General features: G+C 36.5%; 1 protein-coding gene across 4 annotated transcripts in view; it reads left to right on the forward strand.

The window, feature by feature from the left end:
* Nucleotides 1–27,247, forward strand: part of RABGAP1 (RAB GTPase activating protein 1) — a 217,273-nt gene that overhangs the window by 28,573 nt on the left and 161,453 nt on the right. For 3 of the 4 annotated variants that reach the window (XM_072631849.1, XM_072631850.1, XM_072631848.1), the window contains exon 2: nucleotides 6,096–6,295. In XM_072631849.1, the coding sequence (XP_072487950.1) occupies nucleotides 6,146–6,295 (150 nt within the window). In that variant the 5' untranslated portion in view covers nucleotides 6,096–6,145. Of the gene's footprint in view, nucleotides 1–5,892; nucleotides 5,991–6,095; nucleotides 6,296–27,247 lie in introns of those variants that run through there. The other variant, XM_072631851.1, reaches the window with a different exon arrangement.

Raw genomic sequence — 27,247 nt, forward strand, 5'->3', positions numbered from 1 at the left:
GTTTGATGGAATTACATCTTTGTTTCACAAGTTGTTATTCTTCCCTAATTATACTCACTCGGGAAGAATGAGATACTTCAGGAATTAAATCTTTTAAATAATAAATTCAAACGCAAACTTTAACTCTGACTTAGGCCATAGAATGACTACATATTCAGATCAAAACAGCTTAATTTTAACAGTATATTATTTTGAAGTTTTAGTAGGCCTTCTAAGAATCACACATGATTTTTCAAAACATTTCTTCTAAAAGTATTTCCCTTCTTTAAAAACAGTTTAAAATTTACTCTGATGTTCCCTAAACTCTTATGAAGGAAACTAGTTGGAAACTTTTAAAATGCTTGATATCTCTTTCTCTTTTTTTTTTAAGCAAAAATAAACCTTTAAAACTGGAATTCATTAAAGCTGAGTTGTTACAAAAATGTTCTTAAGTAATATGAATTTCCAAAGTATTATAACAAACTGAATTCTTAATTATTGCAGTATTCTTAGATATAAATGACTGACTCACAGAAAAACACTGTTGCTTTTAAAATTCTTTTAAACAATGGGAACATCTTAAGGTGAATCTTAAGTAGTTTACATAAACTTCTGCATATATTCTAATTTCAGATAAAAATAATATTATATTTCCCAGTAAGATTACACAAAAGGCTCACATTTTTGCTGGTCACTTGTTATTGACCACAGAAATCTGCTATAGAAGGAAAAAGCAGGGACATGTGACATACCAAATATGACAGGATAAAACATCCTTTACTCTGTTTGAATTCAGATAGGAGTGAAATTCTCCAATCATGCAGTATCTGTTTCATAGCCAGACTCAGGAATAGTCAGGTGAAAAACATTCCTTTTTAAAGGAACACAATAGGGAAACTGAGCCGGGGGATCCCATCCTAGATTGAGTTGAGAATTGTCCCCTCGGTGTTTAGTCAGATGAGAAATATTCCTTTGTGGCATGTGTCTCAGATACTGATTTAATGCAGACAACTATACCCAAATTCAAACTCAAAACAAAAATAATTATGGTCCCAAATGCCTTCTTCCTTAAACAGCAAGTCTCACTAATCACAACTTAGAGTCAGATAACAGTTATTTCCACTCTCTTGGAGTTACAATAAACAATAAAGATTTACCAGGACACACACATAAGGGATTCCATTTAACATCTTTCCTTCTCAAATTTAAAACTTTCCTGATGTAAAAGCCAATTATTAAAAATTCTCTCTATCTATTACAACTTCTGTGCAAGTAACATTCACTGTTTAGAATCTGCATTAATCAACCAAATTCCTTTACTAGGACTGATTATCTTACCCACAGGAATGGGAGGACTGTTCTGAATGAACAGAAGGAATTTAAATAAAGCTTTTGCTCCATTCCCTCCTTTCCATACACAGGAATCACTTAACAATGTTAGGTTTCAGCATTAAAACAGTAATCCCAAATAACTTAGTTAACAATCCTACAACTTCATAGAAGAGAGCCAAATTGTTTAGCTTTAACTTTTTTTTTTTTAATGGATAAAGGTGAAAATAACTGATTTTCCTAAATGGCAATTACAAAACATCATAAGACAAAGTTAGCAGGACTGATAAAGTAACATAACTGGTGTTACACAATTTTCCCAACATCTTTTAGTTTCAACAAAATTCAAATTAAAAATTGCTTTGTCTAACATTATTTTTAGATTACAGTGGTCACACAATTTTCACAATCTAAGAGAAATTCAGAAATACAATCCTAGAAATACAGTTTTAACACAACAATAACTGCAGATGGTATAATTTGCATTTCCAGAAATTATTGATCTTATTACTTTTAGCAATTAAAACCACTTCAAAGTTAACAATTACATTAGAGATAATAATGTTGTATGCAACATATACCAGTCATTACGTTAAGCATTTTACAATCATTTTATCATTTTGATCCCATAACAACAAGCATAATTATTTTTACAAATCAGAAAATGGATCAAACAGAGATAAGATACTTTTTGCAACTAGAACAAAGAAGTGAAGCTTACCAAGAGCAGAGAAACTGATGTCCCAGTGGTGACTTTCGCAGGCAGAGTTTAGAGAATGCTCACTACAGGCCTGATTCTTCCACGTTTTCCAATCCCCCCCAAAGCAGCAGAATTTACTGAGCCCAAGGCAGTATGCAGCTGCTGGGACAGTGTGGGAGGAATGTCTAGGATATTTCCAAGATTTACCTAGAAAGGTGGACTACTCACAATCTTAGGAGTTATTTCAAATGATCAGTTCCCGAAATATTTCTGATTAATTTCACAACATACAAATCTGCTAAAATGATTTCCCTAAGATTATCTACCTTTCCATTGTAATTCCAGGTTGGCCAGACCAGAATGACAAGGAAAAGTCTCAAAGTTTTGTTTGTTTATTTCCCTAGCTGCAGCCCTTGAAGTGCGGCTGCTTGCACTTAAATCTTACAAGATAACACATTCATTCACAGCACACGTGATACGGACAGGGACATACACCAACAGACAAACTGACAACAGGACAAATACAAATGTAGCTCACAAAAAAACAACCCAGAGAGAGAAGGCAATTAGAAACTTGCTAGAAATCCCCATCATGAATTAGCTATTATCATTCTGAGGAAAGGATGTTGCAAGAATCCAAGGTCTGATAATAAAGGGAAATCCTGTAGCCTTTGCTCAGAGCACCCCTGTGGTCTTTGGAGGGGTGGGGAGCCTTGGTGCCCCAAAGTTTCTGACTGTCTTAAAGAAACAGGCCCCATGGGAATAGGTTCAGGCCTTTAGTTCTTAGGTGGATTGTAACTGTCCTCTTCAGGACCAGAGCCCTTACAGGAAAGCGGGGAGGGGGAATGGGGAGGAGGGAGGCAACGGAGGCTTGAACAGAGGCTGCCTTCCTCAGGTCTAAGGTAGGGGAAGCCGAGGGGGAAAGATTGCATCTAAGTGCTATCAGTTTCCCCAGATCAGAGGCCTTCAAGGGGAAGGGGAGGGAGGAAAGGGGTGAGGAATAGGACAGAGGGAGTGAAGGGAAGGACAGACTGGAGCCCTTGAAGAAGAAAGGATTTTTGCCAGGACACAGCTAGGTGCTGAAGCAGCTCCCAGCGCTACAGGGAAGAGGCTACCTGTCTTTTGTTCTCGCTCAGCTAAGTCAGCAAGTCCAGGATGAAACATTCTCGCTGCTGGCTAGTTGTTTTGTTGGCCTTTCTTAATTTGGTTGTAAGATAAAGTAACTTTGACCGGTCCAAAAGAGCCCTGTGGTGGCCAACATAATTTAGGGCTATCTTTAGTTGATTGACGCTAGTGCTAGCAATACCTGTACTAAGTTTCCTGAGATCGATCACCAGAGGAGACCTAAGTAATACAGAGCGATTTAACGCGACTTGGTCTCCGGTCCCCAGAGTTTCCTTTAAAGGGAAATTAATCAATTCCCTATTAAAGAAAACGGTAACATCCCCAGAGTTTCCTTTAAAGGGAATTTAAAGTGAGAGTTCTTTGGAAGCTGGGAATGGAAGGACTTACCCCGACCCCGTCAAGGCCCAGGACTCTAGGAAAAATAGTTCCTACTGGCGCCGGAGCCCTGGCGTTGGCGAGATGAGGCAATGCCCATCCTGTTCCTCAGTTCCAAACCACGTTTGGGCGCCATAACTGTTGACCTGAAAACTTGGTTAGAGAAAAGGCAACATGGCTAAATGCATACATTTTATGATTTAATTAATTAATTGATCAGTTCCCCATAAAGAAAACAGTTACATAGCGCTATGGAGTCAGAGGTGACTCTGACTATCTAGTACAGAAATCATCTGTCTTAAGTACATTTTGCCATGAGAAAGAAACTCTCCTAATTAAGCAAATCATAAATTCAGTAAGACAGGACAATTAACAAAGCAATGTTAGTCAGGCCTTGAGATTCCAAGCTGGGTAAGCATATGTCTCGGTGATAAGGAAAGAAACTCCACCACTAGTAAGTGGCAGGCTTCCTCCCTTAAACAGATAATTGACATAGGAAAGGGTAAACAATGTTCAATAGAAATTATGATCTAAGATGTCTATATTTTCTTTATCATTAATACGCCATAACATAGTATATGTCTATAGATCAAAGGAAAGTCCCATTATTCATAACATAATATGTGTCTATAGATAATAAGATTCATCAAAGGAAAGTCTCATTATTCATCAAAGGAAAGTCTTATTATTCAAGATATAGTGTCTTAGGTTAAAGGTCTCCTTAAGGAGTGTAGAGTCGGCCTTGGCTGGCTTTTGCTGACATAGGAAGAGGCACTCTCTGAGTTTACTTCAGAGAGAACAGAGATTATTCCAAAATTTTATATTAAACATTATCAGCATATACCCAAGACGATCATAGTTTTTGTTTCGTGTTTTTTTAAAAAGGCCCCATATGCAGTAAAACTTTTGTAGCAGGACTTTTTGTAGTAACAAAGAACTGGAAGCTAAGTATAATGCGTATTTATTGGGGAATGACCAAGTAAATTGTGATATATGAATGTAATAGAATATTATTCTGCTGGAAGAAATGACAGTCACTATGAATACAGAGAAGCATGGCAAGATTTATATAAACTGATGCAAAATGGAGTAAGCAGAGCCAAGAAAACAATATATGCAGTGACTCCAATGATATAAACTGAAAGAACAACCATGACAAAAAAAATCAAAGATGAATGTTGGAAAATTGCAAAGTATAAGCATAGCCCCAAAGAAGAGATATAAGAAGGTACTTCTTCTCACTCATTTGTAAGGGGCAAAGGTGTGGAATGTTGCATATATTGTCAGATTTTATTCAATGTATTGATTAGTTTTGCTGTTTTCTTTTTTTCTCTTCCTTTTTTATTTCCTTTAAAAAATTTATTATTATGTAGACTAGCTCTTTGGGAAAGGCACAAGGGAGATGGAAAATTTAGGTGATGTAAAAACTAGAGATATCCACAGTTTTTAAAGTGATGTCATAAATATTTGGGTGTTTGTTTTTAGGGTTTATATCCTTGGTCAATACACCTGGAATCTCTGTCAAAGAGTATAGACATTGTAATTGTTTCCTTTGCCTAATTTCAAATGCAGTAGTCTTTTCATTGGTCTGCTGACCTCATTTCCCCTTTTCCCAATCTATCTTCCACGTAGACGACTAAGTGGTATTCTTAAATTATAATTCATAGAAAAGTGTTGTTGTAAGTTGCTTGTGAATATCAAGCTTCAGTTTGACTGTGGAGAACATTGTGAATTTATGGAGTATATGTTTTAAATCTAGTGACTTTTGTTGATTTAGCATTTTTAGAAATTAAGAAATAGATTTTTAAATTTTTATTTTATTTTCAATTAATAAGAATCTCATTTTTTTCAATCCCACCTTCCCTTCATTGGGAAAGTAAAAACAGAGTAACAAAATCCTTGCATCAAATATGCGTTGTCAAGCAAAATAAATTCTCACATTGCCCATATCCAAAAAATATGTGTGTTTTCTTCAACTTGAGTCCCTCACCTCTTATCTGGAGGTGGTGAGCATGCTTCATCATGAGTCCTCTAAAATCAAGGTTGGTCAGTGTATTTGACTTCAGTTCTTCAGTCTTTCACCATTGTTTATCTTTACATTATTGTTATTGAATTAAAAGTAGAAAGTTTTCATTCTGTTTTATTATGCATAGAGCCAAAAACTAGAATTTGTAGCCTAAGCCCAATGAATTATCCTAGGTAGGCAGAACTCTCCAAATGGATCATGCATTTTTTTGAAGGACAAAATATTGGGGTACTACATGACAACATTTTTTTCATTCTCTAGAATAGTGAGTCAATTATTCTAAGCAGTGATAGCCCTGGAAAATATTTTTTTTTAAGAAGAAATATTTCTTTTAAGAATTTCTTTGTGTGCTTTATAGATATCAACGCGACATTACTTATAGGAAGGAACTTGCAACGTTAAATATGAAACAAAATTTGAATAAAATTCATTAGATATCATGTTTGTTGATTTCAGGTTAGTTATACATTCAGAATTTTATTTTTCTATTTGATGGCTTCTTGGGACATCAAATTTTTGGTAGACTTCTATATGAGGATCTTTATGATTTTTGTTTTTCAGGAGTTTTTAAAATATTTAATCATTCATGAGTTGAGCTTCCTTCTTGAGTCATGGATGACAAGGCCTCTGTTGGGAAAATCAGTGTCTCCTCAGACTCGGTATCAACTCTTAACAGTGAAGATTTTGTCTTGGTTTCCAGGCAAGGGGATGAAACACCATCTACAAATAATGGTAGTGATGATGAAAAAACAGGACTGAAGGTAAGAATTCTGACCCTGAGTTTATTATGCTTTCCTCTAAGTGAAACTTATACTTTGCAATTTGACTTGAAAACATTGAAATTTATTTCTTTTGTAAATTTCCTTTCCATGTAAGTGGATTTGATAGCATTTGTATTTGATTAAAGACTCCTTTATTGATCTTTTTCTGCTTACTCTTGTAAGAGTCATAACTCTTTATCAAAATCACTTGTTCCAAGACTAACATCTGTGTTGTCTTAGCATTTTTGTGACTCCTGCAATAACAGTAGCTCATGTTTATATGGTGTTTTACATGTTAGACAGTGGTTTCCTCCCAGAAACTACTTATTTGTCTTCTTTATTTATAGTTAAGTAGAAATTATTTCTCTTGCCTCCTGTATTACTCTCATCACCACCACCAATTTACACGAGGAAGCTGAGATTCAAGAAGCTAATGACCTATGAGGGTCAATCAGCTGGTCAGTAATGGAACAGATGCTACAATCTAGGTCTTCCACATCCTACACCTAGCATTCCCTCCAGGTCAAGCTGCACTGCTGTGCATGAAGAAGATTTGGGAGGAAAGTACTTGTTCTCTATGGGGCCTAATATATCCATATAAGAGCAATGCCAGACCAGTAGTCCTGCTTAGTCAATTAAGTTTTAGTATTACTAAAACAACTTTAAATATCTGACCTTTTGACCACTTATATTTACTTTCCCTTTGCCACGCAGCAATTTCCCTTTTCTCACACAGCTTTGCCATCTTGCTTCTGAGGGTTACAAAGAGTGGCAGTTGTGTTAACTATGTTGTGTTCATGGAGAGACATCAGATGTCATGTAAGTCCACTCATTGTGTTACAGATAAAGAAACTGAGGCCCAGAATGGTGAAGTGACTTACTAGAGTCACACAGCTAATAAGTAACACAGGTAGGATGTGAGCACATGTCCTCTTGATCTTAGACGTAGCTCTCTTTTGCCATTCTTATCACCATCAAAAAAAGAGCTTTCTTCCCAAGTGTCAACAACTCATCTTTCTGGTTTCTTTTATTTGAAATTTTCTCCTTAAGCAAAATAGTACTTTAGGAAGCGTAGTACAGTATGAGTTGAATTTGTTAAATTCAGGCAAATAGAACAGTGGACCTAGAGTCAGGAAGACGTGAGCTTAAATCTGGTCTCGGATAGTTACTAACTATATGACTTTAGACAAGACACTTTACCTCTATTTGCTTTAGTTTCTCCAACTATAAAATGGGGATACTAATAGTACCTGCCTCCCAGGGTTGTTACAAGGATCAATTGAGGGATTTGTAAAGCACCTAGCACAGTCCCAGGCATTATATAAATGTTGTTATTATTATTATTATTAAGGTTGGAAAGATCCCATACAATCATTTTAATTTGTTGCCCTTTCCCAACTGAGTAGTGTCTTATAGTTAGTCAGTAGCCAATAAACATTTATTAACTGCCTCTTGTGTGCACCATGCTAAGTGCTTGGGAAGCAAAAATAGGAAAAAGAGAGTCCCTGCCCTCAAGGAGTTCACAAGCTAATGAGGAAAGATAATAAGCAGATAAATATGTACAAATAAGTTTTATACAAGATAAATAGGAATAGGAGAAGAAAGGAGCTAGAATTAAGAGGGGTTAGGAAAAGACTGCCTATAGAAGATAGAATTTTAGCTGGGACTTAAAGGAAACCAGCACGAGACATTAGAAGGGGATAGCATTGGCAGGCATGGAAGACAGAAAAATGGTTCGAAGCCTAGAGGTGAAGTATCTTGTTCTAGGAGGCTGGTTTCACTGGATCAAAGAGTACGTGATGAGGAGTAAGATGTAAAAAGACTGGAAAGGTAGGAGGATAGATTATGAAGGGCTTTGAATACCAAATAGAGACTTTTTTATTTGATCCTGGAGTCAATAGGGAGCCACTAGAGTTTATTGAGCAGGGGAGTTACATAGTCAGCCCTTTAGGAAAATCATTTTGGTGGCTGAATGGAGACTGGATTGGATTGGGCACATCCACCAGCAGGCTTTTGCAGTGGTCTAGGCATGAGGTGATGTGGGCCTGTACCAGAGTGATGGCTGTGTCAGAGAAGAGAAAGAGGCATATTTGGAAAATGTTGCAGAGGTGAAATCAACGGGCCTTGACAATAGCTTGGATAAGAGAGGTGAGAGATGGTCAAGGATGTCAGCTAGGTGTGAACCCTAGAGACTGGAAGTATAATGTTACCCTCTACAGTAATAGGGAAGGTAGGAGGTGAGAGTTTAGAAAGAAAGATAACAAGTTCAGTTTAGGACATGTTGAATTTAAGTATCTGTTTGATACCTTGTTCAGATGTCTGAAAGGTAGTTGGAGTTGTGAGACTGGAGATCAGCAGAGAAGTTGGGGTAGTATAGGTAGATTTGAAAATCGTCATCATAAAAATGATAATTAAATTCTTGGAAATTGATGAGATCACCAAGTGAAGTAGTAAGAAGGAAAAGAGAAGAAGGCACTGGACAGAAAGCCTGGGGTTTCTAACCCACGGTTAGAGGGTGTGATCTGGATGAGGATCCAGCAGAGGAGATTGAGGAACAGTCTGGTGATGGGAGGAGAAGTGGTGTCCTGGAAACCAAGGGAGAAGAGAGTATCATAGGGGAGAGAGTGATCAGCAATGTCAGAGTCTTCAGCAAGGTCTTAGAAGATGAAGACTGAGGAAAGACCATTGGATTTAGTAATTTCATTGGTAATTTAGGAGAGAGTAGTTTCAGTGGAATGAAGTTGGAAGCCCGATTGTAAGAGGTTAATAAGAAGGGAGTGAGAGGAGAGAAAACGTATTGTATGCAGCCTTTTCAAGAAGTTTAGCCGCAGGTGATCTTGAAGATAGTCTGTCAGTATCTTATCTGTCACTAAAGAAATGTTTAATAGGTCTGGGGGTCATCTTACATTCATTTGTATGTCTGTATTTGTGTTACCATCCTGGATGCAGAACCCTGTAGTGTAAACAGCTCAGAGCCAAAGTTTAAAACACCTGAATTCAATCACACTGCTACCAGTTAGGGAATTTTAGGCAAGTTACTCCCCTTCTCTGGATTTTTTTTTTCAATTCCAAAATGAGGTGATCATACTACGTTATCGCTGTGTTTTTTTGACATTTTACATTCTAAGTAATATTTCAGTATTCACACACTGATTCTTGTGAAGGTGGAGGACAGTGGGCAAGACTTTTGGAGTATCTTATGTGAAGGCCAAATATTTTTGAATGGATCTATTTGTCTTTTGTTTAACATGCACAAAGTTGATTTTTACAAATTTTAGAGCTCAAATAGAAGCTCCCAATATAAGGTCTGGTCTTTGTATCCTCTTTATCTTTCTGCACATGTGCAAGTAGTGTGATAATTGTGGCAACATTGTTATTATTAGCAAGTCCAGAAACTTTTGTGTGACAAAATGTAAGGAGAGGCATAAGAGAACTTAGGTCATTTACTTGCTGTGGCCAGGATTATTGTGAAGAAGGTGAAGGCACTTTAGAGTGCTAAATAAATATAAGCAGTAGTTGTTAACAACTTGTCAAAGCCTCACTTTTCTTTATCTGTAAAATGAGGCTAATGAAACATAAACTCTGTATTTCATCAGATTATTATAAGAAAAAATGATTTGTATATTTCAGAGTTATTGGTGTGTTGTTTTTCTTATTTTGAAGAGGCAGAGAATAGATGGCAATAGTACTACTATCTCTTCCCCTTTCTGTTTCATAGGATTTTGAAGAGGATTAAATTACTATCTGTACGAGTGTTTTGAGCTTAGAGAGCATTCTGAAATCTGGAATGGTCCTGTTTGGTTGAATTTCAAGTTTAGTTTAATTCATCAGAATTTCATTTCTCAGGAAATAGTCTCTACTCGCTCTTCAGAGTTCTAACTGCATAGTCTAGTAAGGCTTCCTGTTTTGGAGATTATTACTACTAAAAATTTAAATGATTTCTTCTTTCACAAGGCATTTTGCCAGCCCATATCAGCAATAGAGATATTCCTTTAAATGAGGGTGAAAAAAAAGCAACAATCTAAGAGAATTCTGTTTCAGTGATCTCTTTATGTCCAATGCCCTTAAAATTTAGCTACAAGTTGCTGGTGATTCCTAGGAGACTAAAGTCTGTTAGAGAATATTAATGTCCTCCACTGAGAACATCCTGAGTTTTCTGTCCTGAGATGTTAAACAAAGACATTGGTTAGTTGGAAGGGAGTTCTCCAAGCTTTATGAAAATAAAGAAACAGGAATAGAAGACATCTCCCACCTAGAAATGCCTAAGTCTGCATTTCCCAAGCTGTTCCCAAAACTCTTATGTTTAGCCTAAAATGGCTAAGAGTTCAGATCTGGCAAAATTTTACCTCTAAATATGAAATTATGTTCTTTTCTACTTTGTACTTGTGATCTCATTAGTGTGGGTACTTCTTCTACCAGTACAGATTTAGTGCCTCTAAACTATTTTGTCTAAGTAAACCCTCTGTGAAGGATTTACTCAAAAGTGCTGGATGCCTTTTGGTTCTTCTAATATTTTATGGATCAATATACAAGGTATCCATTTATTATTCTCTCCCTATCTTATTTTCTTTACCAGCCTCCATGTGTTTGATATTTTTTGCATTGTTGCCCTATGGGCAACACCCACGATTTACAAATATTCTGAGATTGTGATGGTTCATACTACACAGCTATTTAAATATCACCAGGCAAATATTGGTTTTTAAAAGGCTATTCAGTTTTTTGTTTTACTTTGGTTTTTGATGGGGTTTGGGGGACAACCTGCAAGTGATCCCAGCCTGCTGTCCTCCTATTCAGTCTTACACTCTGCTGTTTATCCACATTGCCAATCTACTGCCCCAGGCTGGTGGATTCGCTCAGTAGGCCAATATCTGAGTTCTAAACCTGCAGTGTCTACTTTCTTTTTCAAAAGTCTGTGGTTTACTAGACTTTGATAATCTGAGAAATTATGTATATCATATACATAAATTAATTTTACATATATATAAATTAATTGTGTGGCAGTTTTTCAGTATGAAAATAGATTTAATTTATTCTTTTTAACTATACATTTTCCCATTTTCTTTCTGTTTAATCACAGGAGGTATTCTAGTTCTCCCATATTTATGTTTTTTTTATCAGTGTTTATCAAGTGTTCTGTGGCCACATGAGCCTGTGAAACACTGGATTATTTAGTCATTTAAATTACTTAACCAGTTTTCTGACATGATCTTTCATTTTCCCTTAAATTATTTTGAAGGACATTTATACGATAAAATTCAGGAAGTAAGACTTTGACAGTTCTTCCTGTATTTACAAACTATTGATCCTAGTAGAATTTAAAGAAGTGAATACTAGCAGCACTTTTCCAATCAAATAAGTATTTATGAATCACCTACTATAGGCCATACACAGTGCTAGACCCTGGGATACAAGTATAAAAATGAAACAGTCCCTACATGTTACGAATTTTCATTCTAAGGAGTACATATAAACATGCAAGTACATATAAAATATATATATAACACAAATATATTATTTGTAGATATGTGTGTACATATATATACATACGCACAAAATAGTTAAATGAAAGATAGTTTGGGAAGAATGATACTTCTACGCCAGAACTGTATCTTAGAGAGGAACTCTGGGGTATAAATGGAAGAGGAGGACATTACAGTCATGTGGGACTGCCAGTGCAAAGGCACAGTGATGGGAGGTGGAATGTTGTGAGTGAGAAAAAGTCCAGTTTGATTGGATTGCTAAGCATGGGAAAGATAGTAGTGCCCAGTGAAGTTGGAAATGTAGATGGGGGCCAAGTTGTGAAGGACTTCAAAAGCAAAGCAAAGAAATTTTTATTTTATTTTAGAGGCAGTAGGAAGGCACTGGAGTTGACTGAATGAGTGATTCTATATGGTCAGAGCTGTGCTTAATGAAAATGACTTTGGCATGACTATATAAGACGAGCTAGAGTAGGAAGAGATTTGAAACAGTGGAATAAATTAGGAAGATGTTGTGATAATGAAGGTGAGAGGTGATAGGGGCTTGAAACTAAGATGGTAACTTTGTCAGTAGAGAAAAGAAGTTATATGTGAAGATAGAAATGGCAGTAGTTGGCAACTAAATGATATGTAGGGTGAGGGAGTGAGGAGTGGAGAGTAATGCAAACATTATGAATATGAAACATGGGTAGAATGGTGATACCTTTGACAGAAATGGGAAAGTTTGGAAGAGTGTGTTGAGGAGGAAAGGTACTGAGTTCATTGTTAGACATGTTGTGTTTCAGATGTTCTTAGAGATATTCAGTTTAAAATGTTTGTTTAGTAGCCAGTTGATGGTGTGGAGCTCAGTCTCAGAGGAGAATCTGGTGCTGGATATGTAGAACTAGCAGTTATCTGTATAGAGATGACATTTAGGCCAATGGGAGCTGATGAGATTACCAAGAGAATGTATAAAGGGAGAGGGGAACAGGACCCAGGATGCAACTTTGAGGAATTACCACAATTAAAAGATGTTATATGCATGATGAGCCACAAAAGGAAACTGAGAAGGAATATTCATACAAGTAGGAGGTAAACCAAAAGAGAATAGGGTCTCAAAAACAAAGAGATGAAATTATCTGGGAGGAGATGGTTGTCAGCAGTATCAAATGCAGCAGATAAATTGAGAAAGACTAGTACCTACTGAGAAAAGTCTATCTGATTTGTGGTTTAAGAGATCATTTGTAACTTTAGAGAAAGAAGATTTAGTTGAATGATGAAGGTGAAAGCCAGATTACAAAGGGTCAAGTGTGAGGAAAGGAAGCAGAGACAGCAAACATAGTCAGTTTTTTCCAAGGAGTTTGGCTGAGATGTGGGGAGAAATATTGTTAGCTCCAGGGGATGGTACAGTCTAGTAAATGTTTGTATATTGTAGGGTGGGGTTGGATTTTTTATTTTCAGATAAAGAAGACTTGGGCTTCTTTGAGTGCATTAGGAAGAAAGATTTTAAGGAGAGTTGAAGGTTCAAGAGAGGAAAAGATGATTAAGTATGAAATCTGCTAGGGAAGATAGGAGTGGGATCAAATGTACATGTGTAGGGGTCAGTCTTGCCAATGAGAGGGTCCAGTTTTATATCATGGACTGGGGAAAAGGAAGAGAGAATGACAGTTGATGTCAAAGGTTTGGTTTATTGTTGTTTTTTTTTTAATTTAATATATTTTATTTTCCCCCAATTACATGTTAAAAACAATTTCTTAATTTGTTTTTTATTTTTTAAATTTTAAAAACATTTTTATCTCAAATTTTGACTTCCAAGTGTTTCCCTCCCTCTCCCTGAGAGAATAAGCTATCAGATATGAGTTATACCTATACAATTATGTAAAACATTTCCATATTAGTCATTTTGTGCAAGAAGACTTGAATAAAAGAAAAAGAATAAAAGAAAGTAAAAAATAACAAGCTTCAGTCATATTAGTTCTTTCTCTGGAGGTGTATACTATGCTTCATCGTTAGACCTTTAGGATTGTCTTGGATCATTGTATTGCTAATAGCTAAATCGTTCACAGTCCTTCATTGAGCAATATTGCTTTTACTGTGTACAAACGTTTTCCTGGTTCTGTTCACTTCACTCTGCATCGATTCATGTAAGTCTTTCCAGGTTTTTCTGAGATCGTCATTTCTTATAGGACAATAATATTCCATTACAATCATACACCACTGCTTTTTAGCCATTCCCCAATTGATGGAGCATCCTCTCTATTTCCAATTCTTAGCAACCACAAAGAAAGCTGCTACAAATATTCTTGTACAAGCAGGTTCTTTCCCCTTTTTTTGGATGTCTTTGGGATATAGACCTAGAAGTGGTATTGCTGGATCAAAGGGTATGTGCAGTTTTATAGCCCTTTGGGTGTAGTTCTAAATAACCCTCCAGAACAGTTAGATCAGTTCACAACTCCCCCGGTAGTCCATTAATGTCCCAATTTTCCAAAATCCCCTCCAATTCTAATAATTTCTTTGATTCCCTTGATATCCTTGAGCTTTTGTTCTTCCTGATGAATTTTGTTATTATTTTTTCTAGTTCTATAAAATAATTTCTTGATAGTTTGATTGGTATCACTGCATAAATATATTAAATTTAGATAGAATTGTCATTATTATTATACTGGCTTATCCTACCTATGAGCAATTAATATTTTTCCAGGTGTTTAGATCTGACTTTATTTGTGTGAAAAGTGTTTTGTAGTTGTTTTCATATGGTTACTGGATTTGTCTTGGCAGGTAGACTCTCAAGCACTTTATATTTACAGTTATTTTAAATGGAATTTTTCTTTCTCTTGCTGCTGGACTTTGTTGGTAATATATAGAAATGCTGATGATTTGTGTGAGTTTATTTTGTATCCTTCAATTATGCTATAGTTGTTAATAATTTCAAATAGTTTTTTAGTTGATTCTCTAGGATTTTCTAAGTATAAAATCCTACTCTCTGCAAGGACTGTTAGTTTTATTTCCTGCTTGCCTATTCTAATTCCTTTAGTTTTTTTTTCTTCTTTTATTGTATAGCTAACATTTCTAATACACTATTGAGTAATAGTGATGATAATGGGCTTCCTTGCTTCACCCCATATTGTATTTGGGAAGACTTCTAGCTTATCCCCATGACAGATTAATGTTTGCTTATTATTTTGGATAAATATTACTTATCATTTTAATATGGTTACTAGTATTTCTAACAGGAATGAGTGCTCTATTTTGTCAAAGGCTTTTTCTACATCTATTGAGATAATCATATGATTTCTGTTGATTTTGTTATTGATATAGTCAATTATAGTGATAGTTTTCCTAATATTGAACCAGCCTGCATTCCTGGCTTAATTCCCACCAGGTCATAATGTGTGATCATTGCTGACATATTGTTTGTGATCTCTTTGCTAGTATTTTATTTAGAATTTTCACTTCAATATTCATTAGGGAAATTGGTCTATAATTTTCTTCCTCTGTTTTGGGTCTTTTTGGTTTGAGTATCAGCAGTTTGTGTCATAAGAGGAATTTAATAGAACTCCTTCACCTATTTTTTAAAATAGTTTATATAGTATTGGGATTACTTGTTCTTTAAATGTTTGGAAGAATTTGCTTGTGAATTCATCTGCCCTGAGGATTTTTTCTTAGGAAGTTCATTGAAAGCTCGTTCAATTTATTTTTCTAAGATTGGGCTATTTAGTATTTTATTTCTTCTGTTAATTTGGATAATTTATATTTTTGTAGTTATTCATCCATTTTATTTAGATTGTCAGATTTCTTGGTATATAATTGGGCAAAATAGTTCCAAATGGAACTATTTTAATTTCCTCTTCATTGGTGGTAAATTCACCCCTTTCATTTTTGATGCTAATAATTTGGTTTTCTTTTTTAAATCAAATTAACCGTTGTTTTTTTTTCATAAAGCCAGCTTCTAGTTTTATTTATTAGTTTAATGGTTTTCTTACTTTCAACTGTATTAATCTCTCCTTTGATTTTCAGGATTTCCTATTTGTTGTTTAATTTGGAATTTTTAATTTGTTCTTTTTCTAGTTTTTTTTAGTTGCATTGTCCAGTTCATTCATTTGCTTTTTCTCTATTTTATTTATGTAAGGGAGATAGGCATTTTTCCTGAAGTACTGTGTTGGCCACATTCTGTAAATTTTGGTATGCTGTCTCATTGTTGTCATTTTCTTTAATGAAATTATCAATTATTTCTATGATTTGTTCTTTAGCCCATTTGTTTTTTAGGATTAGATTATTTAATTTCCAATTAATTTTAATCTCTCCATTATCTGTTATTGAATGTAATTTTTATTGCATTGTAATCTGAAAAGGATGTGTTTACTAGTTCTGCTTTTCTGCATTAGGTTGTGAGATTTTTATGTCTGAATACATGGTTAATTTTTGTGTAGGTACCATGTACTGCTGAGATAAAGGTATATTCCTTTCTGTTCCTATTTAGTTTTCTCCAGAGAGAGATCTAACTTTTGCAGAATTGTTATTTACTTTCTTAATTTCTTGTTTATTTTGTAGTTAGAGTTATCTAGTTCTGAGAGGGAAAGTTGAAGGTCCTCCCCTAGTACAATTTTATCCTCCTGTAATTTATTCAGCTTCTCCTTCGAAAATTTAGGTGCTATATCATTTGGTGCATATATGGTTAGTATTGATATGATTTCATTGTCTATAGTACCTTTTGGCAAGATGCAGTTTCTTTATCTCTTTTAATTAGATCTATTTTTGCTTTTGCTTTGTCTGAGATCATGATTGCTACCCCTGCTTTCTTTGATTCAGCTGAAGCATAATAAATTCTGCACTAGTACCTTACCTTTACCTTGTGTATATCTCTCCACTTGAAATAACTTTCTTGTAAACAATATATTGAAGGATTCTGTTTTATAATGCATTCTGCAATCCCCTTCCATTTTATGAGTGAGTTCATCCCACTTAAATTTATAGTTATAGTCACTAACTGTTTATTTCCTTCCATGCTATTTTTTGCTTATTTATCCCCTTTTCTCTCTTACACCCCCTTCCAAGTGTTTTACTTCTTCCCCAGTATAACCTCCCTTTTATTAGTACCCTTCCCCCTTATATTTTCTCCATGCCTTTTTTCTTTCTTATAGGGTAAGATAAGATTTCTAGGTTCAACTAGGTATTTATGTCGTTCCCTCTCTGAGACAGTTTTGATGAGAGTAAGTTTTAAGCTTTGCCAACCATCCCCTATCTTCCTCTCCATTATAATAGCTCTTTCATGCTTCTTTTATGTGCATCAATTTACCTCATTCAGTCTCCCCCCCTCCTCCTTTGTCCAGTGCAGTTTTCTTTTTTGAGCCTTTATTTTGTTTTTTGGTGTATTATCCTATCAGTCACTTTATGTCCACACCTTCTGTCTACATATATATATATATATATACTCCTTTTTATTGCTCTTATAGTAATAAAGTTGTTAAGAGTTACAAATAATATCTTCCCATATAGAAATATAAACAGTTTAACCTTACTGATTTTCTTATTTTTTTTCCTCGTTTCTTTTTTACTTTTTCATGTTTCCATTGAGTTTTGTATTTGGAAGTAATTTTTTTTTTTTATTCTGCTCTGGTCTTTTAATTAGAAGTGCTTCAAAGTCTATTTTTTTCCCTTGAAATATTATCTTCTTTTTTGCTGGGTAGGTGATTTTTGGTTGTAATCCTAACTCCTTTTCCTTCAGGTATATCATATTCTAAACCCTCTGGTTCTTTAATATGAAAGGTTCCAAATCTTGTGTAATTCTGACTGAAGCTCTGCTTGATTTTTTTTCTTTTTTGCTGCTCACGGTACTTTCTCCTTGATCTATGAGCTCTGGTATTTGGTTATCATTTTCCTGGGAGTTTTCATGTTGGGGTCTCTGTCAGGCAGTGATGGGTAGATTCTTTTAAGTTCTGTTTTGCCCTCTGGTTCTAATATAGGGTAGTGTTCTTTGATAATTTCTTGAAAGATGTTGTCCAGGCCCCCCTTTTTTTTTTTAATCACGGCTTTCAGGTAGTCTAATAATTCTTATATTATCTCTCCTAAATCTATTTTCAAGGTCAGTTTTTTCAGTGAGAAATTTCACATTTTCTTACTTTTTTTACTTTTTAATTTTGTTTTATGACATCTTGATGTCTCAGAGTCATTAGTTTCCACTTGTACAATTCTAATTTCTAAGGAATAACTTTCTTCAGTGAGCTTTTGAACTTCCTTTTTCATTTGGCCAATTCTATTTTTTAGGGAGTTATTTTCTGCAGTAAATTTGTGTATATCTTTTCCCATGCTATTGACTCTTTTCATGATTCTCTTGTGTCACTCATTTGTTTTCCCAGTTTTTCTTCTACTTCTCTAATTTACATTTTAAAGTCCTTTTAAAGCTCTTCCAGGAATTCTTTTTGGACCTGAAACCAAATTGCATTTTTCTTTGAGCCATCTTGACACTATTGTCCTCTTCTAAATTTATTCCTTTATCCTGCCTATCTTTATAATAACTTTTTAGAGTCAAGTCTATTTTTTGCTTTTTGCTAATTTTTTCTGCCTTTTTTTGGTGACTTGGTGTTCTTATGTGAGCGTTGGGCTCTGGTTCTGTACTGTCCCATGCTTTTTGTGCTGGGACCTGAGTCTTACTGCTGGCTTTCACTGGACTTTGGGGCTTAGTTGCTTGCTTTCTCCAAAGAAGAGGCTTCCTTTCTGGCTTGTACTGGGGTGTGGGGCCCCATTGTTTGTCTCCCTTGGGTATGGGGTTTAGCTGCTCACCAGCTCCAGGAATGGGACCTTGCTAGTGGGTTGCTATGGTAACAGAGTCTTTCTGGTGGCTCACCTTGGAGGAGTAATTTTGTTGCTGATCTGCCCAAGGGGTGGGGCCCTGATGCTGGATTGCTATGGAAATAGGGTGTCTCTACTGGTAGGCCCCAGGGGTGGAGTCTTGCTGTTGGCCAACCATGGGGTCAAAGCTTTACTGGGACCTTGTGCTGGGGCTAGGGTCGCTGGAATGGAGTCTTGATGAGCTTTACAGACTGCTCACTTGCCTAGGGGTTTGCTGGCTTGTTGGAGAGGGGGGCTGCACTGGTGGATTGCCCCAGGCTGGCTGCTACTACTCCTCTTAGACCTCACTTTCCTCCCACCCCAATGAGACAAACCTTTACTGCTGGACTGGTAAGCTGCTTCCCTGCTCCTAAATCAATTCTGAGGTTTTTTTCTCAATATTCAGAAGGGAGTTTGGGAGGGCTTCAGAAGGTTCTTTCCTTACTCTGCTATTTTGGCATCAGTATTTCCAAAGGGTTTGGAGAAAAGAGAACTCATGCCAAATGATCTCAGTTTTTTCAGTGAAGTAAAGAGGCAAATTACTCAGTAGAGAGCGTGGGAGAAGGAAGTATGAGGGGCTTCAGGAGGGGAGAGATGGTTTGCAATATGTTCTGTGGGAATTAACTTGGAAGAATGAGAGTACTTCCTTACTGCAGTGAGGGCTCAGATAAGGTTGAATAACATAAATTTGAAAGGTGCCCAATGAACACAGTTGTAAAATTTTCACCAACTTCATTTAGTAGCTCATAAGTAAGCCAGGAAGATACAAGTGGTGAGAATAATGCAGGGTTAGACATTTGTTAAGAGAAAACCAGCAGTAGGACAACAGTCAAGGGGTTTGAGAACAAAATGCGGTGTAGGGTTGAAATGGCTGTCTATTGGGTTGAGGTTGAAAGGACAATGAAGTCAGAGAAAGGGTAATGATCCTGAGAAGGTATTGAGGTTTAAGAATAGATGTAGGAAGGTTGAAGCACAAGGAGGGAGAGAATAATGATAGTGATGCTAAGATAGGAGAATGTCAGAGTTTCTAATTAGGGAAGTAGAATACTTTTGTGCATAATGACACTTTGAAGAATGTTCTGAGGTCTCTTCTGACCCAGAGATTGAATGACAGTACATTTATTCAATTCTGATAATGGCAAGATCTAATGTGTGTCTATCCCTATATGTTGCTGAAGTGAATTTGAGTGCATTTTGGAAAGTAAAGAAGTTGAGGAAATGGAGATTATGGAGTTTGAGGGCGTATCTACACAAGTATTAATGTCTCAGTATAAAAGTAGTTGTTAGGAAAGAAAAGAATATGGTTAGCCAGATGCTGAACTCCTTATTTAAAAAAGGACCTGGGGGCTATATACTACAGCTAACATTATTTTAATTGGGTGGAACTTGTTATGAACTTCAGCAAAGTAAATGTTATTGAGTGAGGTGGCAAAAGGAGAATCTGGAAATGATAATGGGGAGAAAAGAATATTCAGACTCCTTTTCCATGACCAATGCTCCATATCCCATATGAGAGAAGGTATAGCCTGTGGAAGAGAGGATACACAGGGATGCAGCGTCATCAGAGGAAAATCAGGTTCCTGTCAAGGCTAATGCATAAAAACAGTATCTGAGATGTGATGTTTTTGTCCTCATTGCATAACAATGAGGTAAGGAATTGGGTCAGTATTTGTCTTCATTTTGTAGTTGAGATATAACTCAGAAACAAAGAAATTTAGGATTTAAACAAAACCACAAAGCAATGAATGAATAGAATTGGATATAATAACATTTTCCGTTGGCTGACTCCAATCTTCAAAACTGGAATATGGAATTTTGTTGTATTTAAAAAGTGTTTGCTTCATGACTTCACTAGACTTACGTTTTTTTTCTTGATGACTCAGCTTTAAATTTAGTTTTGTGGCTAAAGAAGTTACTCAATTTGAAGCTTTTCCTGTTGTGTTATTACTGTGGTTTGATCTAGGGAGTGGGAACTGAGGCATTTTGAGAAACCAGTTTTCTTTATTTGCTTTAAGTATACAGTGTAGAATCCAGATATCCAATGTGTGATGTACGTGACCCTTGGGCTGCAACTTATTTAAGACTTTTAGAGCTCCCTTCTCTACCTTCCCTATATCAAAAAAGGTTTACTTAATTAGCCAACACACATGAATTTAGCAGAGTCTGACCTCTTAAAATTTTTGTCTTTGTGACCAAACACAAGGCAATTTTTGAGTCTAACTACAGTATGAAAGTAAATTCTCTTAAATTAAATTGCTGAAATTAAAACTGAGAGCCACCATTAATTACATTAACTTGGAGTTAGAATTGATGTGCCCTGTCAGAGAATACAGCCCCCAGAATAATTTAGCACAGTGGTGTCAGAGTCAAAAAGGGAACCACTAAATCCCTGCAGTCCATCTGTTGAGTAGGAAAACCACATATTAATATTGTTTGCATTTTATCATATTTTTATTTATTTTATCAAATATTTTCTAATTACATTTTAATTTGATTCATTCTGTACTAGGAAGTATTGTGACCTCATGCCACAACAAAATCTCCCTGGAAATACCTCTGATTTAACATACTCAAATTAGGTTTATTTCCTAAGTCATAGGACTTAGAATTGAGAGAGACTTTAGAAAAGATCTAATTCATTCATTTTATAAATGAAGTCCAGGGAAACTGAGGCCCAGAGAGGCCAAGTGACTTGTTATATATGTATTAAGTCAGTGACCTCGGAATCAAACTCAGATCTCTGACCTAAATCCTTTGTGCTCTTTTCCCTACAGCACAGTGCCTCATTTGCTTGTAGATGATCAGTACTGGCCTTATCAGTATACTTATTCATATTAAAAAAAAAAAAAAGTTGAATAAGCCATTTGGGGGCTGCTTTTCTAATGCTATTAAAATACATACATTAGGAAAGTCAATAATGTTATCAATAAGTTCATGGTAACCTACTAATGAAAAAATATCTACATTATTTAGAAATAAATGGAGACAGAAATTAGCATCATTGCTCATAAAAATGATGAGTCCCCAAATTCATTTAGAACTTTAGTGCTATTCCAGTTGAATTACGTAGAGCATACTTTATAGAAACAGATAATAACAGAATTCACTTGGAAGAGCAAAAGGTCTGTCATCTTATTGGAAATAATGAGAAAAAGGGTTAGTGAAGAGAGCATAGCATTACTAGACTTCAAACTATATGCAAAGTAGCAGTCATCAAATTACTTGGTACTGGTTAAAAACCAGAAACATGTATTAATTTGAAATTATGTAAGGAAAGTAATATTATGTAAGAAAAGAAAATATCTTTTGATTCAGTGACTTTACTATTGGGCAAATATGCCAAAGAATCCAAGGACAGAAATAAATATTGAATATATGCATAATATTCATAGCACTCTTTGTGATAGGCAAAGAACTAGAAATAAGAGTGTGGGGGCTTTGATTGGGAAAAGACTGAGCAAACTATATGGATAATGGATTTCTGTTATATAGTAAAAAGTGACAAAAATGAGAAATTCAGAAAATAGGAGAATATTTGTATAAATTGATATAGTGTGAAATAAGCAGTACCTGAAGAACAGACACATTGACTAAAAACAACAAAAATTTAAAGATCTCTAGGAGAAAACCAGAATAGTAATTGGGAAAAAAAAAAAAACGACAGTGACAGAGACCCTCCCTTAGAGCACAGATTCAAAGACCTATAAGGGGAGAAAACTGTATACATGATCATAGTATCATAGATTTAGAGCTGGGGGTGTGGGGGGGAATATTAAAGGCCCCTGAGTCAGACCTTATTTTACAGAAGATGAAAGTCATAGAGTGGGTTGGGTGACTTTCTCAGAGTCACGTAGTCAAAAACAATTTATTAAGTGCCAGCTTTGTGCCAGGTACATTGCTAGGTGCTGAGAATACAAAGAAAGACAAAAAATAATTTCTGTTCTTAGTGAGCTTACAGTCTGATGGGGCAGATGAAATACTGTGTAAAAACATGATACAAACAGGATAAATTAGAGATAATCACAAAAGGAAAGGCATTACACTTAAGGAGAATTTGTAAAGGTTTCTTGTAAAAGGTGAGATTTTAGCTGAGACTTGAAGAGAGGATACAGATGAGGAAGAAGAGAATTCCAGGCATGGGGGACGACCAGTGGAGATTCAGTGATCTCATGCAGTGTGGGAGAATTAAGTATCAACTGGCAGATTTGTCTATTGCTACCCAGTTCTGGGTCATAGATCTAGGATGGACTGAAGAGGGGACCTGCTTTGAGGAGTGGCATTCTGAAGTAAGAAGCATTGTCAGGACCCAAGTTTGTATACTGAAAGAGGAACAAGTTCAGAAGCAAACAGCAAGTAGGTAGAGTATGTGTCAGGAGCACAGAAGGGTCTCAGTCTCCTACTTCTAGCTTAGTCTGAAACCTACAAGTCATAACCAGGACAGTAATCCCAGACCAAAGGGAATCCTACAGTTCTGTCACTGTGAATGAGCAGAACTTTCCAGCTGGCTGATAGTGACTGAGTCTAGCAAGAATTCACTAAAACTCCTAACAGGCAAGACTACCAACCTATTTATTTCTCAGACCTAAACCCAGGTCAGGAAGTTACAGAGCTCAGGCCAGAGGAACAGCAAGCAGACTTTTTACTGGATTAGTCTATTGTGGGATCACTATAAGCTTGTGCTGTCCCTGATATCCTGAAATAACACGTTACTGAGTACCCCCAAAAAGGAGCAACAGAACCAGCTTAGACCTTTCCCTCCAGAAGTATACAGAGGTTGGCCCTGACATTAAGTCCAAAGTTATAAAGTAGGCTGTTTTGTGCAAACAAAAAAAGAAAAAGCTTTTATGGGGACAGGAATGTTCAAAAAATAAATCCAGAAGAAGGGAATGTTTCCAAAATATCTACACAAAAATCTTCACAGAAAAAGATAGGGTGGGCACAGATTCAGCTAGAATTCCTAGAAAATATAAGACAAGAGGGTTTGGCATTTGTTTGTTTTTCCAGAGTTAAAAATGTTTTATAGATGAAATGAAAGCACTTAATGAAAAAAATTGGAAAAAAGATTAAAAACTATGGAAGAATCAGAAAAAGAAATTATCATCTTGAAACAAGAGGTATAAAACCTTGCCCAAACATCAAACTTTCTGAAAATCACAATGAACTAAACAGAAGCCAGTAACTATTAACTATTAAAACAAAACTAAAAGATTGAAAAATATTTTTAAATATTTAAGGTATCTATCTCATAACAGAAACAACTGACCTGGGGGACAGAGCAGAAATACACACATACACAGGGCCTCCCCCCACAGCCCATAAAATACCTGTAGAGAGGGACTCTCAACAAATTTTGGAGCAGCAGAAGTGGAGGAGATTTCCAGCCCAGAGTGACCTGAAAGACCCATGGGAAACATCGGTTGCACCAGACGCAGAGCGGAGCCTAGCCCAGCATTGGCATGTAGCATGGCTCACGAACAGCCCTCGGGGACAGAATCTCCAGTCACAGAATCCCCAGTCCCAGGAGCAGTGGGTCCTCAGATCCTTCAACCCACAGGTGCCAAAGGTCAGTGACAGGGTTTTCTCAGCTGGCCAGGAAGGGAGAAGGGCCTTCCCATAGCTTCGGCAGCAGACAGCAGCCCATATGGAAGCTCCATTGTTGGAGTGTAAAAACCCGTGGGGGCACTGAAGAGCTGAGTCTTACCTCAGCCCTGTTTAGAGGCCCTGGCCAAGCTGGTCTTTGTTTCACACTGACTGGCGGCCCTGCCCATCCAGCTTATCTGAAAATCAGCCCCCAGTGCTGACTTGGGAACTGGAGGCCAGGTGGCTGTGGAGAGGTAAATGCTAAGATTCTGAGCATAAAAATCCCTCTCTGCGACCAGACCAGTAAATGCTTGATCATGCCACCTTGGAGGAACTGAGATCTCACAGATTCCCAAAGTATACCCTACTCTTGACAAAGGACCCAAAAGTCAAGTAACTGGTTGGGAAAAATGCCCAAAAAAGGGGAAAAAAATAAGACTATAGAAGGTTACTTTCTTGGTGAACAGATACCTTCTCCCATCCTTTCAGATGAGGAAGAACAATACTTACCATCAGGGAAAGACATAAAAGTCAAGGCTTCTATATCCCAAACATCCAAAATAAATATTCAATGGGCTCAGGCCATGGAAGAGCTCAAAACAGATTTTGAAAATCAAGTAATAGAGGTGGAGGAAAAACTGGGAAGAGAAATGAGAGAGATGCAAGAAAAGCATGAAAAGCAGGTCAACACCTTGCTAAAGGAGATCCAAAAAAATGCTGAAGAAAATAACACCTTGAAAAATAGGCTGACTCAACTGGCAAAAGAGGTTCAAAAAGCCAATGAGGAGAAGAATGCTTTAAAAAGCAGAATTAGCCAAATGAAAAAGGAGGTTCAAAAGCTCACTGAAGAAAATAGTTCTTTCAAAATTAGAATGGAACAGATGGAGGCTAATGACTTTATGAGAAACCAAGAAATCACAAAACAAAACCAAAAGAATGAAAAAATGGAAGATAATGTGAAATATCTCATTGGAAAAACAACTGACCTGGAAAATAGATCCAGGAGAGACAATTTTAAAATTATGGGACTACCTGAAAGCCTTGATCAAAAAAAAGAGCCTAGACGTCATCTTTCATGAAATTATCAGGGAAAACTGCCCTAATATTCTAGAACCAGGGGGCAAAATAAATATTGAAAGAATCTTACTGATCCCCTCCTGAAAGAGATCCAAAAAGAGAAACTCCTAGGAATATTGTGGCCAAATTCCAGAGTTCCCAGGTCAAGGAGAAAATATTGCAAGCAGCTAGAAAGAAACAATTTGAGTGCTGTGGAAATACAATCAGGACAACATAAGATCTAGCAGCTTCTACATTAAGGGATCTAAGGGCATGGAATATGATATTCCAGAAGTCAAAGGAACTAGGACTAAAACCAAGAATCACCTACTCAGCAAAACTGAGTATAATACTTCAGGGGAAAAAAATGGTCTTTCATTGAAATAGAGGACTTTCAAGCATTCTTGATAAAAAAGACCAGAGCTGAAAAGAAAATTTGACTTTCAAACACAAGAATGAAGAGAAGCATGAAAAGGTAAACAGCAAAGAGAAGTCATAAGGGACTTACTAAAGTTGAACTGTTTACATTCCTACATGGAAAAACAATGTTTGTAACTCTTGAAACTTTTTTCAGTATCTGGGTAGTTGGTGGGGTTACACACACACACGCACACATACACACACACACACACACACACACACACACACACACACACACACAAAGACAGCACAGGGTGAATTGAATAGGATAGGACCATATCTTAAAATAATGAAATTAAGGGGTGAGAGAGGAATATATTGGGAGGAGAAAGGGAGAAATGGAATGGGTCAAATTATCTCTCATAAAAGAGGCAAGTAAAAGACTTTTCAGTGGAGGGAAAAAGAGGGGAGGTGAGAGAAAAAAACATGAAGCTTACTCTCATCACATTTAACTAAAGGAAGGAATAAAATGCACACTCATTTTGGTATGAAAACCTATCTTACAATGTAGGATAGTGGGGGAGAAGGGGATAAGCAGGGTGTGAGGGATAATGGAAGAGAGGGCAGTGGAAGGAGGGAGCAATATTGGGGAGGGATAGGATCAAAAGAGAGAATAGAAGAAACGGGGGGCAGGATAGGATGGAAGAAAATACAGTTAGTCTTGCACAACATGACTATTATGAAAGTCATTTGCAAAACTACACAGATATGGCCTATATTGAATTGCTTGCCTTCCCAAAGGGAATAGGGTGGGGAGGAAGGGATGAAGAGAAGCTGGAACTCAAAGTTTTAGGAACAACTGATGAGTATTGTTCTTGCAACTAGGAAACAAGAAATACAGGTAATGGGGTATAGAAGTTTATCTTGCCCTTCAGGACAAAAGAGAAGATGGGGATAAAGGAAGGGAGGGATGTTAGAAGGGAGAACAGATTGGTAATAGGGGTAATTAGAATGCTCGGTGTTTTGGGGTGGGGGAGGGGAGAAATGGGGAGAAAATTTGGAACCCAAAATTTTGTGGAAATGAATGTTGAAAACTTAAATAAATTTAAATACTAAAAAAAAAGAGAGAGAGAGAGAGAGACAAGTGACCTGGAAAATGAAAAAGGGAGAGAAAATTTCAGGATCATTGGACCACCTAAAAGCCCTGACCAAGAAAAAGACCTCATTTCAAGAAATTATTGGAGGAAAAAAAACTTACCACGTGTCTTGGAACCCAGAGGGCAGAGTGGAAATAGAAAGAATCCACTAGTCGCCTTTTGAAAGAAACCCCAAAATGAAAACTCTGAGTAACATCATAGCCAGATTCCAGGTCAAAGTGAAAGTGCTTCAGGCAGCCAAAAAGAACAATTCAAGTACTGAGGAGCCACAGTCAGGCTCTTACACAATTTAGCATCCATAACTATAAAAAAGTGGAGAGCTTAGAAAATTCTCTTTCATAATCAGAGTACACAAGTAAAAGTCTGTGCAAATAGAGAGGAAGAGTTGTGGGAGGATGGATATCACTTGAACTTCATCTGTACTGTTCAAAGGGCGGAAAAAAATACACATATAACACAATTTTTGTGCAGCAATATGCCATTTTATTCAGCAGGCAAATAGGAAGGAAAGG

The sequence above is a fragment of the Notamacropus eugenii genome, chromosome 1 (genome assembly GCF_028372415.1).
Source record: "Notamacropus eugenii isolate mMacEug1 chromosome 1, mMacEug1.pri_v2, whole genome shotgun sequence".
NCBI classification, from domain to species: domain Eukaryota; kingdom Metazoa; phylum Chordata; class Mammalia; order Diprotodontia; family Macropodidae; genus Notamacropus; species Notamacropus eugenii.